Source organism: Thunnus thynnus, chromosome 13 (assembly GCF_963924715.1).
Source record: "Thunnus thynnus chromosome 13, fThuThy2.1, whole genome shotgun sequence".
Classification (NCBI taxonomy): domain Eukaryota; kingdom Metazoa; phylum Chordata; class Actinopteri; order Scombriformes; family Scombridae; genus Thunnus; species Thunnus thynnus.
This window is the reverse complement of record NC_089529.1, coordinates 28,833,922-28,852,458: the sequence shown is the minus strand read 5'-3', so window position 1 is coordinate 28,852,458 and position 18,537 is coordinate 28,833,922. Positions and strand designations below refer to the sequence as shown.

General features: G+C 39.1%; 1 protein-coding gene across 3 annotated transcripts in view; it reads right to left on the bottom strand.

Annotated features, from left to right (window-relative positions):
• The window catches only part of si:dkeyp-23e4.3 (rho GTPase-activating protein 7), a 117,447-nt gene that overhangs the window by 23,020 nt on the left and 75,890 nt on the right, over nt 1–18,537 (bottom strand). For 2 of the 3 annotated variants that reach the window (XM_067608892.1, XM_067608893.1), the window contains exons 2-6: nt 4,256–4,327; nt 4,045–4,126; nt 3,107–3,170; nt 1,951–2,591; nt 1,096–1,321 (exon numbers count right to left, since the gene is read on the bottom strand). In XM_067608892.1, the coding sequence (XP_067464993.1) occupies nt 1,096–1,321; nt 1,951–2,591; nt 3,107–3,170; nt 4,045–4,126; nt 4,256–4,327 (1,085 nt within the window). Of the gene's footprint in view, nt 1–1,095; nt 1,322–1,950; nt 2,592–3,106; nt 3,171–4,044; nt 4,127–4,255; nt 4,328–16,937; nt 17,178–18,537 lie in introns of those variants that run through there. The other variant, XM_067608894.1, reaches the window with a different exon arrangement.

Below are 18,537 nucleotides of genomic sequence, written 5' to 3'. Positions count from 1 at the left end.
GTTTCCCTTTAAGTTTGCGCTGGACTAAGAACAGGAAATATCCCACCTCTAAGTGTATTATAAAAGGTTTCAAAGCAGCAACTACTCACTGGAGATTGATCATCATCATCATCAAGTTGCTGACATGAAAGTTAATTTATGTTTAATTGATCCAGATTTTGGATCTGGTTCCTGGTCAGCAAGACACTCAGATCTGTTAAATCTCTTATGAAACTTTTATCTTCCTTCTCTGTTTTTAATTAGCAAAGATCAATGGAAAACATACAGAGCAGGCGACAGGCTTGTCATATTTAGCTCACTGTTGCTGCTGCAGCAGATTAGATCAGCTGTAGCTAATTAATTATGTAACGGCTAAAATAAGAAAGTCAGCGTGCTCCGTGGTTAATGTGCTCTCTGCAGCAGATGTCTGTATTTTGACAAAAGACACATCGCTGTGTAACACCACTGTTTCACAAAGTGGAGACTCTTCTCTAGAGAAATGATCAGCGGATCACCTCACATAACTTTGATTCATATCAGATCAATATTTTGAATCCGATCAGCTTCACAGTTGTGAACTCTTCAGTATTTGGAGTCAGCAGCTGGTGAAGTACAATAGGCTGCAGCTGTTAACTCAACGTGCCAGATACATTTAATTAACATTTCGTACTATTTTGCTGCTATGCCAAGTTGTGAACATTAATTAGGCTGCTACTAAAACCTGTAGTGTTTCTGCCTGCTCTGCTGACAAAAGATGAGTAGACATCTTTTAGTGGTAATTATTTTAGCCTTTAATTACTCGTAAATGACGAAAGGTAAACCTAATAAGATTCGATAAGTGGATTTGATACTGGATTTGAATGTAATAAAATGCTAACAAACCAAATCCCTACATTTGGCAGCATAGATCGTAGCAAGTGTGACAGCCCTTTGATAGACCGTATAACTGTAAGACCTCTTCAAAGTACCTGCTTTTATACACAAAATCACAATGAATCAGGTTGCAGCGATAAACTGTGTTTATAAGAAAACATTAACTGAAATTGAACTATTTTAGCAAAAAAAAAAAAATCCTCATATTTAAATATTTTGTCATTGACCACCTCTTGGACTGACCTCTGTGCCCGTGTGGTTCTGGTGGTTCTGGTTGTTCCTTGTCGTTCCACCGCCGACCCCGACAGCGCTATTGGAGCGTTTGCAGTTACTCCTGACCCGTGTGACCGGGCTGGGCGTGCTAACGGTGCTGCTGCTCTCTGAGTGGCTGTTGCTGCTGCTGCTGCTGCTGATGGTGTGAGGAGACGAGGGTGATGAAGACGCTCGGCTGTTGGGTCGACCCTGCAGACTGGAGAGAGCTCAGACAATTAGTCGTTTTAATTGATTAGTCTATTGACAGACACTATTCTGATAATCAATGAGATGTTAATTCCAAATATTTGATGGTTCCAGCTTCTCAAATATGAGAATTTGCTGCTTTTCCTCGTCTTTAATTGTAGTAAACTGAATATATTTGGGTTTTAGACTGTTGGTCAGACAAAACAAGACATGTGAAGATGTCACTTTGGACTCTTAAGAAATTGTGAAAGGTGTGTTCCACGTCATTTTCTGATGTTTTATTGGCCAAACAATGGATCGATTAGTTGAAAAATAATCAGCAGATTAATCTATACTGAAAATAATCATTAGTTGCAGCCCAGGAATGTTTTATGAGCCAGATGGATACAAGAATCTTTCTCAAAATAACTTTAACTTTAACAGTCGTGTTGTTACATGATTTTCTGTGATTTTGAACCAACCAAACTTTGCAATTCAAGGTGCTTTATAGATGATTGATAAGCTGATAATAAGAGAGTAATACAAACAAGAAATAAAAATGTAATAAAAAACCAGTGAAATGGATAAAATGGGACAAAAGACAACAGTAAAGTAGATAAAACACAATTACTGTCAAAGATTGCAGTCTACAATCCTCACCTTGATGGGCAGTGCAGCCTGTCCATCCTCTCCTCCTCCATGGGCCCCTCCTGGACCTGAACCGGCCCGCTGATGACGCGCCGGGCCCGACTTTCTGTGTTGCTGCCGCCAGAGACGAGGAGGCCAGTCGTCCCTCTCAACCGTAGTTTCTCCATCTTCCTCAGCAGACTGGTGCCCTTTTTCCTGGGCGGTTTGTCTGGAAAGCAACCGTCAGCCTCCAGACTCATGGTGGACGATCCTCCACCACTTCCACCAGGGGAGGGGGGTCCACTGAACGAGGTATCCAGGGACAGGGTCTTGTTTGTGGAGGAGCAGCGGGAGGAGCTCCTGCTGGTCTCCTGGTCGTCTGTGGTGCTGGTGGTGGCAGCTGCAGAGGCGGCGGTCGTGATGGGAGTAGGTTCTCTGTGACTCTTGTGGCGTCCGTCGTGCCCTTCGCTCTCAGTGCTGCTGAGGCTATGGATGGAGGAGACATCATGGTGGTCGCTGACGTCACACAGAGACACATCCTGAGGTGTAGTAGGGCTGTCAGACAAGCGAAGGAAGTCCATCGTGGAGTCGTGGCGTCGCCATCGTCGTGTCCGCCTGTCGTAGGTCCAGCTGGGGCTGATGGCGCAGAAGTCCTCCTCGTCAAAGTCGTCTCCCTGGAAGAGGAAGGAGTCAGTGCAGTAAGATTGCCAATACAAATAGACCTTTTTTTCTAGAAAGTCTGGTGATCTAGTAGGTTATAAAACAAGACAGAATAATGAATCAGATCAGAAAATGTTTTGTAGAGAGATTAGATTTTTATCCTTGTTTAAGTTTTACTTGATTAAAAATGTTTGTCTTGTGTCTAGAAGGGAAGTGATCAAATCTTATAACATCAGTAAGACTTATAACTGATAATATAAAAGGTGTAAAACTAAATATCCAGGCATCTAAAACAACTTCAGCTTCTCTTTCTATTTTTCCTCCTAATAACTTTCTCCTCGAAAGAGAAACTATCGAGGAGGAGGAGGAGGAGGACCTATCAGTTCATATCATTCAAGATCAAGTGATGCTTAATGAGGAGATTTCATGGAGTGATGCCCCCCCCCCCCCCCCCCCCATGGCTCCTGGCTGCTTCGATGTGAGAGTCCTGCTGTGTCTGAGTTTCTCGGTCTTTGCTCTCAACACTCACCCTGCGTTTTGATCTCCGCAGCTCCAGCCTCATTTCCACACATTTGTTTAAGGTGCTTAATCTCCTGAAAGAAGAAGAAGAGAGGAAAGTGGATGCTGGTTAAAGGAGAAGTGTGATAAAACACCAGTAACCTGCTGTCCCCTGATTTCCTCCTTTGCTCTCTACATACTTACTGCCAGTAGAGGCTGCTGGCACTTGAATGTAAACAGACTGATTCTGTTGTTCTGGTCTTCTTTCATTAGGTCAAATAAAAATATAAAAATCTTGAAGAGCTGTATTTAGAGCTGGTGATAAGCTACTTGAAATAAATCAAGGACTTTTAAGGGGCGTCTATATTCCTTGAAGAGGCTGTAATCAGCATTTTATATAACAATGTATGAAATGACAGTGTGTAATGTGTTGGTTGTGGCTCGTCGTGATGAACCTACAGAGGATTATCAGCGACTCTGCAGCTCCTCTCGGCCTTACAGAGCTTTATAGTGAGTTTCAGCTCGTTGTTTATCTGTTCAGCTGTTCTGGTTCACTCATAGTGGAACAATAGGAGTTGATAGAGAGTAAAAACAGAGCTAAAAGAGAGTGAATATTGGACTTATATTCACCAAGTGGACAGAAACATGACTCCAAATGAATGATAATGTTGCTCCGTAACTGCTGGATGTGGAAATAATCAACTGTTTGCTAACAAGTTCAACAAATCAACTTAAATGTTGATGATATGTGTGTTCAATACTTGTTTCTGCTGCCCCCAAGTGGCCAAAAACAACCAGTTAATGCAGGTTTAATTCCGCATGTTTGAAAGATAGATACAGTAAATATGTGGACAGGAGGATCGAACAACAAATCATTTTTTTTCTGCTCTGTTGTTCTTGATATTGTGTCCACATCTCCTGTATAGCCTTTGTAAACAGAACCTGTGCACCTGTACATGAATGTTTTACCTGCAGAGCGAATCCAGAGCATCCTTATCCAGGAAGTGGTGATCACGCTTCGCCCACTCGATGTCGATGGGGAACCTGCAGTCTGACACACAAACGAGACAAACGGAACAATAAGACGCTGCCTAAGATCATTTGGATTTCTTTTGTATCATCTTGAGGTTGACTCTGTGGGTCATGTGGCACAGGATCGCATTAACAGCCTCGTATTTACCTTTGAATAATTGCACATACTGAGGGAAGCCGGCCGCTCGCAGCCAATCACAGGCCTCCTTGGCTTCAATCTCTGCAAACAGCGAAAAAGGAAAACAGCATTTGATTCAATTATAATCACTTCATGCTCTGCCCGCTTTAAGAGGGCAAATATTTGCACTTAATCAGTCATCTGTTTATGAAGTTTAATTACATTTGAATTTGGGGTTAAAAAAAAACACTGAAGGAGAAAAAACTGGAAGCACATACAGGCAATTAATTATCTGTGACTCTTGGAAGAGGCCGTTTTAATTACTGTTAATTGGTGTCGTAAGTGTGGGGATTGGAAGCTTCTGACAGAGAAGGAAAAGAGAGTTTGATTTTTTTTCTGTTTCCCCTCCTCTTCATCTTCTATCCATCTGCCTTCCTTCACCTTCCGAGGGTTGTCACAGCAGCGGCGCTCACATGTGACACATTTGTAAGTGATACCCATGAGAAAGGACTGATTTATGAAGAGATCTTTATAATGTAAGAAACCTAGAAGCCCACACATCCACAGGCATCCTCAGCTCTGGATTCCATCAGTGTCAAGGAAAAGATCAGCCACCATTAAATGTTGTCCCTGTTCACGTTTTGATGAAGATATTTGAAGTGGTGTCTGCTACATCACTATACACCATTTATTCAAACCTCCTTCAGTGTCTTTTTGAAGAACTGTTGCAATCCTCTACATGCTGCTTTTGCACAGACTGTGTGTTTTCCTCTCTTTGTTTTTGTTATTTAAAGTCAAACTGAATTTTTTTTTTCTTCTAAGAATATAAAAGAAAAAAAAATAGGGGTCAAAGTTGTGATTGCTGAAAAGAAGAAATCTAAGTGGTGTGAATTTTTGGTTCAGACTGACAGATGTTGTTTCCCATCTCCATTCACCTGTTTTTATGCACATTTTCAATTTGTGCCCGAACAACCTGAGTGTAAACTTTGGAGATTCAAAAATATTGCAAACGAGTTTTATATGCTTGGCTGGAAAACTTGGTGTATTGATAAAAAGGAATTGCGATGGAAACAGACAAAACATCACGACGTACTTGAAGTGACAAACATCACTCAAGCTTTTGCTCCACTGAGGAGACAAAAAAAAAAAAAGCCGCCAAAGAAAACATCAGATCTGTGTGGAGCGATGAGGAGACTGTAATGTTCCTCAAATTAATACGAATTCAAATTAATACATGAAAGAAACAGAAATGTCATATTTCTATCACGTTTTCCACATGGTTTTCCATCGTTTGAGCCTTGAAAGCCGCTCTTTTTAATGACGTCATCTCATTGCGTCCTCTTCTTCTACGATGGTTTAATGGCACTGACTGGAGAATTAGCTGTTTATCTCCTAACATTCACACAACAGTCATGGCTGGAAACATGTACTAAGTTTCTTAACTTGGTATCAGACTGAAAGCAAACTTTTCAGATATTACCCTTTAGTAGTCGTCGCAGCTTTATAAAGCAACCTCTGGGACATGATGGCAGGATTAAATTAATTATCCTCTGTACTCCTTTCTGTTAAAGCGGCAGCTGTTTTATCAAACACATTAAACACAGCACACACGTACCCTTGATACGATGCTCGACACAATAATGCTCTCCTGTGCACTTATGATAAGCACACACATTTAGACAATAAACACTCCTAGAAACACACACACACACAAGACGACATGCTTTCACCACATCGGCACGTACACCAAACACTAACAACACACTGACTTTCACTCTATTGAGCATTGTTGTGCAAATTATGATGCGCAGTATTAGAAAAGCTTGAGTGGAGAAGAATACTGCAATAAAAACGTTCTCACTTGAAGCATGAAAATGTTTTGCTGATCCCGGATTTTCGAACGAGGGGGCGACAGAAATAATTTTCTCACTTTTGGTTGCACAGCTCAGAAGAGGATTTGGATTTTTTTTTTTATTATTTGTCTACCAAAACCTCCCTGAAATGTAAAACCTGCTCTGTCTCCACACATGAGAGGCCTCTTGCGGTTAGAAAAAAACCGCCAAGGGTATTATTTGTTTTCATATTCAGACAGCATGAAATATGGACGACATTAGCCGACGCTAAAGGACAACAATAGCACTTCGTCCATGACGGATCCGTTCTTCAAACACTTCTTGTCTGCTGGTTGTGTTTGGTTTTTTTTTTTTGACGCCTATTTATTCACTTCAGCCGAGATAAATGGAAAGGCACCTAATTCATTTATTTATTTTTTGTGACTTTTCAGAAGTTTGCTTGAAACTAATTTGACTGCAGGATGGAAATTCGACGTATGATATGGTCTTGCTGTTTCGTCAGACGCCCGGTCGGTCGGGAGAACAGCGTGATACAAAGCAGATGATCCAGATATGTAAACACTGGGAGGAAACTCAGCGAATATGGCAAACTTCACAATGACAGAAAGAAAGACAGCTGTAAAGAGGAAGAAATTAAAGATTGAATGGTTAAAAACCCCTTAAAATGACCTGCTGGTTAAACATATGAGTGCTGAGCCTATTTGTCCAGTGTTACTATGGAGATGTGACATTTGGGACTGAAAAGGGATCAGGTGTACTTGCAGAGTAGTGGGGTCTCACATGTCCACAAGAGGATCCTGTAAATCCAGGGATATGTGGATCTACCAGTGTTAGAGCGCTCAATTTAGAATTTAATACCGCCTGTCATTCTGCAACCTCGAGGGTCAAAAGTTGAAAGCTCTTGTCATTTAAACTACTTTTGCACTTTAAATAGATCTAATATCCTGCTTTGAGGCAACAGTGGCTCAGAGCTTCAGTGAAGGGGCTTCTGTTGAAAAAGTCCTAAAGCCTGCAGGGAAAATCTTTAAAGAGAAACTGAATTATTATTATTATTATTATTATTATTAGATGTATCATGGAGCCCTTGAGCAAGACATTCAAACGAGAATCACTACAGGGCACAAGCAGAGGAGTCAATCTCCAACGGATGAGAAAAGATTTTTAAAAAAGAGCAAGTTGATGTTCTTTGATTCTTACATGCTACAAGGTGTTTGGAAGCTGCACTAGGCAGCTTTGCAACTCGACGTGGAGGAAAGATTTCGATGTAAACATACAGAAATCCTGGAACCAAGATCAGCAAACTGCACACAGCATGCCTGTGTTTGCCAACCCTTCTGTCTGTGATCACGCTTTCTATCAAAGAGATGAGAAAAGAGTAAAAATGTTTTGAGTTTTCTCTGCATCGAGTGCTGGCTCACTTCTGATCAGGAGACAGTTTGATTCTACACCTAAGATTTGAGTTATTTCTTCTATGTGTGCAGAGAAGAGGAATTTTCTTTTTTGTCATATAGGCTTTTTTGACCCATTTTTACATTTGAGAGCAGTAAAAAAACATTTCTTATAGCCTGAAATTTTATCCTAAAGTGACCCAGAATATACAAAAAATGGGAATATTTCAACTTTTTTCAAATTTTGTGCAACTGATACACATTTCTGTACATAGAGGGCGTTCTGGGTTAAATTTGACCCATATTTATACAAAAATCACCATTCAAAAATGTCATTGCATTCAATAATTTTCACATTCACCTGTTTAAGATAACAGGACCATAAGATTATGAATGTTTTTTCTCTGAAGAACGCACTCTCTCTGCTCTCTGAAAGATTAATTATGGAATAATCAACCATTTATTAATGTATGATGAGGTATTTATGAATGAAAAAGAGATTTGAGGTTCAGAAGTTTGGTGTAGAGACTAATTATGAGGGGATACTGTGACGGGTCAGAATATGAACAGTATGTTGATATTCAATGTTTTCATTATTGTCAACACATCCAATGAAAAGACCAAAACCAGTAGCAATACTCTGTCCAAAGCCTATTGGTTCCGTCTGAAGACATAACTCTTAAAAAAAGCTTAAAATTATAAAAGTAGTTTGGTTTTATTTATTTTTTAAAAAGCCTAAATAAATCCCTTAAGCAACTAGGCACAGATTTTTAGCATTTTTTAGCAAATGTTACTCAGAAGTAGTAAATGTTAGTTAGAAAACGTTTAATCCACTGTTGCTAGGCTACTGACAACGTCATATTCCCTTTAAAAAAAACACATTTTCCTGTTCCTCCCATTCTGCCGTCACGGGATGAATGCAACATTAGAAAAGAATGAACAGACACAGGCTAATGAAAACTGCCAAACTTATGTTGGCTGGCTAACATACAGCTAGCTAGCTGCAATAGCTTAATATTAGATACAGTTACAATACTGTCTACTACTGTCCCAATCCACGCATTTCTCCCACATTGTCAAAACAAATCTAGAGTTAAACACAAGTAAAAAAACAGCTTGCCTTATCTCTGTCTAAAAGAATAACACACACCAGGTCATTAAAAATCACAGTTGCCTCAATTATTTGCCTTCAGTTAATTAAACACAGCCTCACATTTGTTTCTAAACTTAGTATAACAGTGATAAAGCCCTCTGAGGTGCCTTGATGTAGGAAAACAGTGGACTTGGTTGCACATTTTGAATTATGGTAATAAACTCTTTAACTTCAACTCAATTGTGCTAACGCAGCCTCAGTGTCTGCTAAATGATGTCAGAGCAGCCTGATATGTCATTTGTGATTGATTCTCTAATCAATCACAAATGACACACACAAACAAAACAGAAAAAGCAAGAGGGAAACGCTGATACAGTCTGAATATGGAGCTACGTCTCCAGTGACAATAAGTCATTTCAGTGAGACATGGAAAAACGAAAGTTCAAAGAACACTTACGTATTCTGCTCTCAGAGAAACAAAAAGGTATTTAAAAAGAAAGTAAGTTGGTCACAGGCTTACGTATGAGCCTCATACATGTTTGACCTAATTACCGAATGTATCACGAGTCCAGTGAGGAACAAAACACTTACTTACACCTGTCAGAAACAACAATGAATTTTAAACACAGCTTGCATGTTTGGTCACTGACTTCGAGAGCCACATTCAGGGGCCCCTCTCTACTCGGCTCAGCGTTTACGTAAATGATGGTATCTGCTGGGCTCCTGTTACAACATGACCACATCAGGCAATGGCCTCTTCCTTTTCCAAATGACTTTGTCTCTGAGGAAGTTGTGATTTGGTCCCTTTGGGATCTGATAAGCGATTTGGATGTGTGATTAGGACGGCACCGCCCTGCTAGCGCCAGGAAGCTGGGCAGCATGTGTCTGTATGTTGAGAGGAACTGGGGATGGTGAAGTTACGTGCTCGGTGGACCGTTTGTGTTTGGGTGTTTATGCTTGTCTGGACACTAGAGCTTTGACCTGGACTAACAGAATTACTGCTCAGTAATTAAGGTTTTAAAGTTTTTTTTCTGCCGGGGCAATCACTACAACTTGCCTCAGGAGAAAAAGTCTGTTCTTTGGCTAAAAATAAGACAGTGACATTATCAAATAGGGATTACAGGATGTGTTTTCTGATAGCAGTGGAACGTTATTATTATCCTCAAGAATTCGGGTTATGAGTTTCCATTATCAATCAACAATTGTCAGTTAGCGACTGCCGGTGCAGGATATTCACTAGTTTAAGAATCACATGGTCATATATGTGTGAATATCTGTATGTGTTATGCATAATGTATACTATATGTGATTTGTTGTCTTCCCATAATTATCATATTTTAATGTTTTTTAAGTGTTATCTAATGACTTTGATGGAGCCAATAGAGCAAAACCTGTTGGTTTCAAAACAAAGTAGTTCCCAATATTATAACTGAGCTGGAGCTATGATACTTAAAGTTATTAATTATCAACAATGGTGTGTTGTGGTTTAGGAGTTAAGCCACCGACCATGAACCATAACATCCCTGGTTACAGTCCAGCTGGGGACCTCTGTTGTATCTCTCTTTCCCTTGTTTCCTGTCATCTCTCTACTGTCTGTAACAAAAGGTTTGAAGTTGCAGTAGAATTTAGTGGCATCTAGTGGAGCAAACTTGGCAGAAATGAAATATAATATTCATGTATGTTTCAGTATGTTTTCATGTTGTATGTTTTAAAATAAAAAGATTTTTTAACCTATTTCCCAAGTTGTATCACTGTTTGCAAATCAAAGCAAGGATGGCAGCCTGCCAGCTACCTGGACAGGAAACACAACAGCAATTTATATTATTACCATTAAGATTTGATATTTGTAAAATGTGCAAAAATGCAAAGCAGGAAGAACTTTTTTTGCTGTATGTGCTGGGTGAGAGACTTTCATTGGAATAAACAAGCACGATTTTAGATCTTGATCTGGATCTGGATCTCTTATAATACATTCAAGCCATGAATATATTTTGAGAAATAGATAAAAGGATTAGCCGAGCCATGAGAACTTCCTGGACAAACTCAGATGTGATCTATTTTTTAACTTTGTATGTGTGCACATATTGTAAGGGACCCCTGACCCCTTATTAATTGCCCAAGAGGAGAAGTTAAGTAATTACATTATGAGCTATAAAAAGTGTAAAGCAACGAAGAAAAAAAAACTACTCACTTGTCAAAGTGAACAAAAATGTATTAACCCCATGGCAGCATGTCTCTTAACCATTACAATCAACTACATTCATTCCAGGCACTTAGCTGACCCTCATATCCACAGAAACCTGCAATGATTTAATTTAATTTATAAGGTAAAAATAGTATTCACAAGCAAAGGTAGCAGGAGCAATTAAGCTCTAATATAACACAGTATGGTGGTTTTTGTACACCATCACTGATTTATTAAGAACAATCTCTCATGTCTGAATCTTGTACAAATGTAACCATGAAGAGGTTTCCTGAATGGGATTCAACTTCCCGTTTTTACAGGAAGATGTGATGAACCCAGGGTCGCTGTTTTTCCTCTCTCTGCCAGAAGTAACAACCACGAGTATATCAGCAACATATAAGCGTAGAGAAAGACAGAAGTTTGTGCTTATATTTGATAATCAGTGAGGTTAAATTACAAGAAATCCATTTTTAAATACTTGAAATTGAATACGTGAATTTTTCCAGCACTCTAATACAACGTCAAATAAAGTTCTTTGGGTTTGATGTTTGTCTTTATGACAGATGCTTGTAATGATGGACCAAGCAGTCTGTGGGGTTGAGGAGGTTAAAGCCCTTTATGTCGATTGGTAATTACTGTGCTGTTACAGACAATTTACTCCCACAAAGTGTCATGATTCATTATACCCATTTGCAGGTACAGATCTCTGCACTACGCTGATGTAGCCACTCCAGCTCCAGCTGCATCAGGTTTCAACTCTTTACTGTAAAATCTGCCAGGTAATTTGTGTGTTTGAGGTGTTTTTATTTGTTTATACAGAGGAAAGTTGAAGGAACATATAAGTGGCTTTTCAATGGCACATTTTCAAGCAATGGCCTTTAAATCTTGTTTTCTGAAGATCTGTGGAGTTAAGTTTGTTCTGTACATAATAATATGTCACCAGCTCATTTAATCTTTTAAAGGCAAATATAGCAGTGGCCAGAGTCAACCAGCAATGCAAACAGAAATGACTGGAGCCAGGAACAAATCCTGCAACTAATGGATGACCCACTCTACCTGCTGGCTTACAGCCAACAAAACAAAATTCATCCAACTACAAGAAACACTTAATTAAACACTTAATTTCAGGACGAAATTGGTTTAACAAAATCCACGTCTGAGGATCAGAGTGCACAAATTAGACAGAAATGACAGCAGCCATCCAAATGTAGCCCAAAGTTTAAGCCCAAAGTTTTTATGCACAAATTAAAAATATGTTTAAAAACAGGTGGATAGAAACCTTCTTATAGCGTAACTGTAGTCAGTGCTTCATTCTGCAACGTGACAGATGACCAAACTTGACCCTGGCGGACCAGCGTAAACCTTGACCAGTCATTCACTCTGAGAAATTCCACAGTTAATGTGGAAAAAGTCATAATGGCCGCTTTGATGGTAATCTTCACACCTGCCTTTTATCACTGCAAACTGATGGACTTGGAGAGCTTCAGCTGCTGTGAAACATCAACGACTCGTCCTGATGATTCGTCTCTGACAGTCAGGTTACATTCCTCCAACTCAAAGAGATGAAATGATGGAAGCATCGACTGTTTTTGTCACAATCATGGCTTTTGTCCTTTGGTATTCCTATATATGTGTTTGTTTTTTAAACATGTTACTATTTTATTAATTGATTTTGTCTTTATTCTGAATCTAACACCCCCCCCCCATTTAAATGAAACCCTTTCGGCTGCATCTATCCATGATAAAGTGCTATAAAAATTCAGTATTTTCACATTATTTGTATTCTTATTTACTGTAATATAAGTTTCATAAGACCAAGCTGTACACACATACAGTACCAGTCAAGTGTGGACACACTTTCTCTTTCAAGAGACTGGTAAAGTGTGTCTACACTTTTGACTGGTACTGTAGACACTGAGAATGACTTGGCTCACCCTCAGCTGGCAGGTATAGCTGCATTAGCTCATACGTAGGTGCAGTGTAATCATGCCTGCTCTGTTGCCCTTCTGTTGCTAACAACACTGTCTGTCCTGAGCCTGATCGAGCCAGTGGAAAGATGGCTTCACTGGGTTCAGATAAATAGTCTCAGGTTACTGTGAAGCAAACCGAAGGGGTATTTCACAGAAACATATAATGTAGTCCAGCAGTGTGCCACTGGCCAGAAAACCAGCTGTCACCATACAAGCCAAACTAAACCACATGGAGCAGAGATTTTTTTTTTATTTTTCTTTAATCTCAGAGCACTCCATCTGTCTTCTGTGTCCAAAATTAACTTCTCAGTTCACCTGCCAATGGCTACTAAGGATTTTACACACCAAAAGCCCAATTAAATGATATAAACTTTTGCTTCCCTGGTAATCAGTTCTGCTTGTACACTGAATCATTCTGGCATCATACAATTTTGTGAATCAAGATGTCTTACAAAGTGAATAGTTTAGTTTCCCTGTACAGAAAAAGTGAGAGAAATACTCATCAGGAAGGGATTACATAACCATGTATAGCCAGCGCACAAATTCTGCTTCACTAACTGTGGTCATTTGCTTTATCCTGGGCGTTGTCAGTGGGAAATGGGCAGAATGAATCTGCAGGCAATTGGACCACATGCATAGTTTCTTTCAGGTTGTACAACAAATGATTATGAGTATCTATATAATTGTATATACATCAACAAAAACTTTCCAAGACCTGAGTGAACAATTTGCTTGCCCGTCACTGGCCTTTGATCCGAAACAAAACTATAGCAGCTATGCTAGAACAAAGAAAATTTCCACTAGATTGTTGCAGCTAAATTGGTTTCTCCATTAATCTGAGGAACAAATTTGTCCAAGCAAGGTTTCATTCTACATCTACTTCACCTACTTTTAATAGATGTTGATGTTATTCAGCTGCAAAGTAAGCTCACCAGTTTTAGGCAAGGTGTCTGTGAGGCAAAGGACTGGGTTTTATAGGATCCTAGCATAGCATTTTAGCTTAAAACATTGACAGAATATGCTTAAAGAAACAGCTCAACATTTTGGGAAATAGTCTTATTTGCTTTCTGGCAGAGAAGTATATGATAATATTTGATAAACAGAAGTACTGCCAGCAGCCAGATAGCTTAGCTTAGCACAAAGACTGGAAGCAGGGAGAAACAGCTAGCCTGGCTCCGTCCAACAGTAAAATCCGCCCACCAGCACCACTAAAGCCTATATTAATATGTTATGTCATTTCTGTAACCTGTGTTACTTACTATTTCTTGGCTGGGACCACTTACTTGCCTGTCATCTGCCCACAGACTTACTAAATGAGGAAAAGGTGTTAATTGCTGTTTCCAGTCTTTATGCTAGGCTAAGATAACTCTCTAATGAAGTGATCATCAATTTCAGTCGCCAGAATATCCCAGTTAAAGTTTTAAAGTTATATTTGTCAATTAAACATGAAGCTACTGTGAGCAGCCAAAGATGTTGTTTAGTTTAATGCAAACATCAGAGAGTACTTTCACTAGATATCCATGAGTTTTTTCCATTTTTCTTTAGTCAACCTATGGAACTAAAGTTACGTTAGCTAACATTAGCTACATTAGCTTAACAAACCCTGAATGTTTTGTACATTGTCCTTTTCTAAGAGACAGTATGACAAAGGATTTAATAAGAGATTTGTTAGACTTAAATGAATCTGGATATTTTTGCGACTTAGAGATCCAAAACTGAACCAGCAATCACAAAAACCACACCTGCCGTTTGAATGAGGGCAAAGTAGAAATATGTGAAGAGATTTTTACTGTAACCATGACTTTTCCAAATGAGAAAAATTTGCTCATTTGACAGACGTTATTAATTAGGTGTGAATCAATCAGTAAATAAAGAACTGCAGATAGTTTGAATTGCAAAATGTATCACCCTTATAACGAATCTAAAACTCCAGTTTGTTCTGTAGGCGTTAGATGCTCTGTGATAGTTAATGAGTCACCTGTGAATTTATGTGGAAACAACTATACAACAACAGCAGCAACTGCACTCATTAACTGAGAGAAACAAATACCTGCAGTGCCCTTGATAATCTGGGGTTTGACCTCATAGTTTTAAAATACTTGAAGGTTAAAAAAGTCTACTATATAGTGCCAGTCAAAAGTTTGGACACCTTCCCAGTCCCTTGAATGAGAAAGTGTTTCCAAACTTTTGACTGGTACTGTATTATTTATGAAACACCACCCACTGTCCCTTGTTTCTCTAGGTCTGTTTGGTTTATTTCTATGCATATTTGGTAAAAATGTAGATAAAGTGACATTAAAATTGGATATTTCCACATTACCAGGCACCTATTGAATAGTTCATGCGAAAAACAAAACACTTTCAACTGTCAGAGACATCACACAGAGCATCAGTTTAATTCTGGAGCTGCCATTTTAAACCAATTTCACCAGTTGAAAAGAAAGAAATCAACTGTAGAAATTGTATTTTCACACCAACACGAGCAGGAAATGGAGCAGAATTCACTGCAGTAAAGAAAGAAGTGAAACTCTCCCTTTATCATTGGGGAAACTTTCAGCTTCTTGTTCTTACAATGCTATTCAACAAGTTCAAGTGTCAGTTCAGTGAAGGCTGTTTCATTCTGGGAAAGGTGGGAAATCAATGACTAATGCAGAAGTAAAAAGGCAGTTTTTGAATAAGTAACTCTTAGAATGATGATTGACTGAAATCCAGTTCATTGTGATTTACCTTCACATGGAGCTATTCTACATCAACAATTATGCTTCGGATTAAAAACATAATTGTGTTTATATTAAATTTGTAAAGCATTATCTGGTTAAATGACAAAGCTCTGTGTGCAGAAAGCAGTATGATGTACAAGTAATGTTGTGAAAGTTAAGGGTGGCAGCATTCGTCTTTGTGGTTTGTACCTTGTTATACTACTAGTCAGTGTTGACACTAGTTCAACAATGTGAGCTGTAAAATGTCAAAAAGTTCGACCAACAGTCCAAAACTTATAGCTTTTCGTTTTACAGTGACACAAAACAGAGAGAAGCAGCAAATCCTCACATCCTAGACGCTGAATTCAGAGATATTTGGAATGTTGGACGATGTATTGATTGATTAATTTCCTGTCCGTCGACTAATCTAATCAACTAATCGTTTCAGCACTAAAATCACACATGGTTTTAGTTTCCTAACACTTTCCAAATGTTGATGTAACCTACAAAACAGACATTTTGATACAGTGATGAAAGATGTAATTTGGACAGCATGTGTACTTCAAACCTAACTACTAAAGTATAATAGATGAATATTGGTTGGTGTCACTGTAAGCTATTTAGCCAAAGCATTTTGAAGCTATGGCAGCATTCATCTTTGTGGCGTTTTGAAGCCATAAGATTTGTAGTGCAATTAAAACATGAGAACAGCTTTCCTTCCCACAGGCTCCTTCAATTTTCATGATTATTTCACCAAAAACACACATTCATGCAGTTCGAATGCAAATTCCACAGATATCAGGTCACGGATTTAAGAATAAAAGCAATCGTTTTTGAATAATTTACACATAATTTACAATTCATGTTAGTTATTCTGAAAAACAACTTTATATTACAAAGTTGTAATATTTACACAGTTTTCTTTAGCTGGAGATCACCTCTCTCCAACGGCTCACATTTTAAAAGTAACCCACACACATTCAGACTCATTCCTACGCTCTTCCTGCCAGAGAGAAAGCTTTTATTCTACCAGAGTTCAAAACCGCGCTCGTGATGTTTTCAGGCCCACGGCCTTCAAACAATAAAGAACTCTCAGTCGATAACTGGAGTGCTTCAAATTCCTGTTTTTTTGGCCTCATGAATCAAAAACAAGCCTTTTACACTTTTGATTAAATCTTCTGATATTCACATATTTACACAAAACTCTGCTGAAAACCAAAGGCTAAACATCATTTCAGCCTCTTATGTATCTCATCATTTGAAGTGTTTCCACAGTTAATTCAACAAAATACCAGAAGGAGCCATATCCTGTCTAATCGAGGCTCAATCAGGTCCTCATTAATTACCACTTGTTAAGCTAATTAACCAATCATCTGCTTAATGAATGTCATCAAGCACCAATTGTCAATTGTCATCACAAAGAAAACAGGCAGATTGAGAGGTTAAGATTCTCATTATCTCCCTTCAGTTACGCCTGTCTGTCAAGTAACGCAACTCATGAGCTGTAACTGAACGGATACTCACTTTTGATCAACATGCTTCTGGCGTCTGAAGAGTTGGATGAGGGAACTTTACCAAACTTCCATGTTAACCTCGAGAAATGATGTATAATGACACAAATGAAGATAAAAAACGGATTTTTAAAGAGTTAAATCCACAGTGAAAAGTCATATATCCAGTGTTGTAATGGAGCAGTTGCGCCGGTCATGTTGGGCATCATGTTAATGAAGTCATTGTTGCAGATTTCCCCTTTCTCCTACCACTCCTCTTCCTCTGGCCTGGACTAGACCATCTAAACACCAGAGGAAGGGGGGGGGGGGGAGTCCTAAAAATAACCCGAGGGAAACACTTCAGACACATGAGAGCCTGCTAAGGGAAGTAAAATGACTTTATATTCTGGGACTGTATGACATGTGTAAGGCCAGTCAAATTTGGCAGATTAAATCTGTAAAGTTTCAGTGTCGTTGACCCTCCCTGGGAGGAAATGATGGATTCCAGAGTAAGCCAGCTGCCCACTTGTTTCAGCAATGACCACAGATTTCCACAGAGCAGGAGCTGCCTTTGAGGCTGGTAACTTTTACTTTTCCCTCTTAAAATACTATAATTCAAAATAGGTCATTCAGTGAGTCAGAAGTCCCATTTTGCCTCAAATGAGGTCTGTGGAGAAAGTCATGATACAAATCAATATTCTCCTCCACTCAGGCCCTGCATCACAATCCTCGGATGGTGCAATTACAAAGGGAAAGGAGCGAGGAAATTAACAAGATGAACTTTTCTCCTTTTTGAGATTGAATACTTTCCACTGGCTCTGATTTCTGACCTTCTCATAGTGGTTTGGTGGCACAGTGGGAGCTTTGACAAAGAGCCAGTCAGACGAAATGACAGATATCCAGCTGGGAGAATGACTTAACATGAGGAGGATAAAGTCCTTGCCGTGCCCTAATAGTCTGTAGTTCTTCAAGGTTTCATCTCTGCTCAGTCCAAGGTATACCATTAGCGTTAATGGCCTTCCATTTAATGCGTAGGTGTTTGATTATGGGCTTTTAAATGTGAATAACTCCCTCAGAGGAGAGGAGAGGAGAGGAGAGGAGAGAAGAGGAGAGCGGTCTGCGTGATTCGCTACATTAATTCACAAGTGGAGGAGGAGAAAGTGGGAGTATGCAAACAACTAATGAACTTTTTCACAGTCTGTCGAGAGTCACAGAGCAAGAGAGAGAGGAGGGGGGAGAAAAGAGGTCAAAAAAACTTATTTTCTTCTCTTTGACAACATTTCTGAGATTTCAGAGGCCTGATGAGTTGGTTTATAGGTTAAAAGAAGCCCTGAGAACAACAATACAATATAGTGTATTTCAACAACGCTACAAGCAACAGCAACCAAAAACCCATGACAATGGCCTTCAGAATACATATAACTTTGAAAAAATATATTTCTTCAGATATACCGCCAGCTCAGAGACTACTTAAGCAAACACACTGGGGGCAGTGTGGTAAAAAAATGGCTGACCATAATGATATTTTTTGGGTTTGCCTTTAAGAATAGAAGTTGATTGCTCTCTTGTAACAATATAACTGGGAAAAATATATCCCTTTAGAATACTTTTGGCTCCTAGCAAGAAAGCAGTCA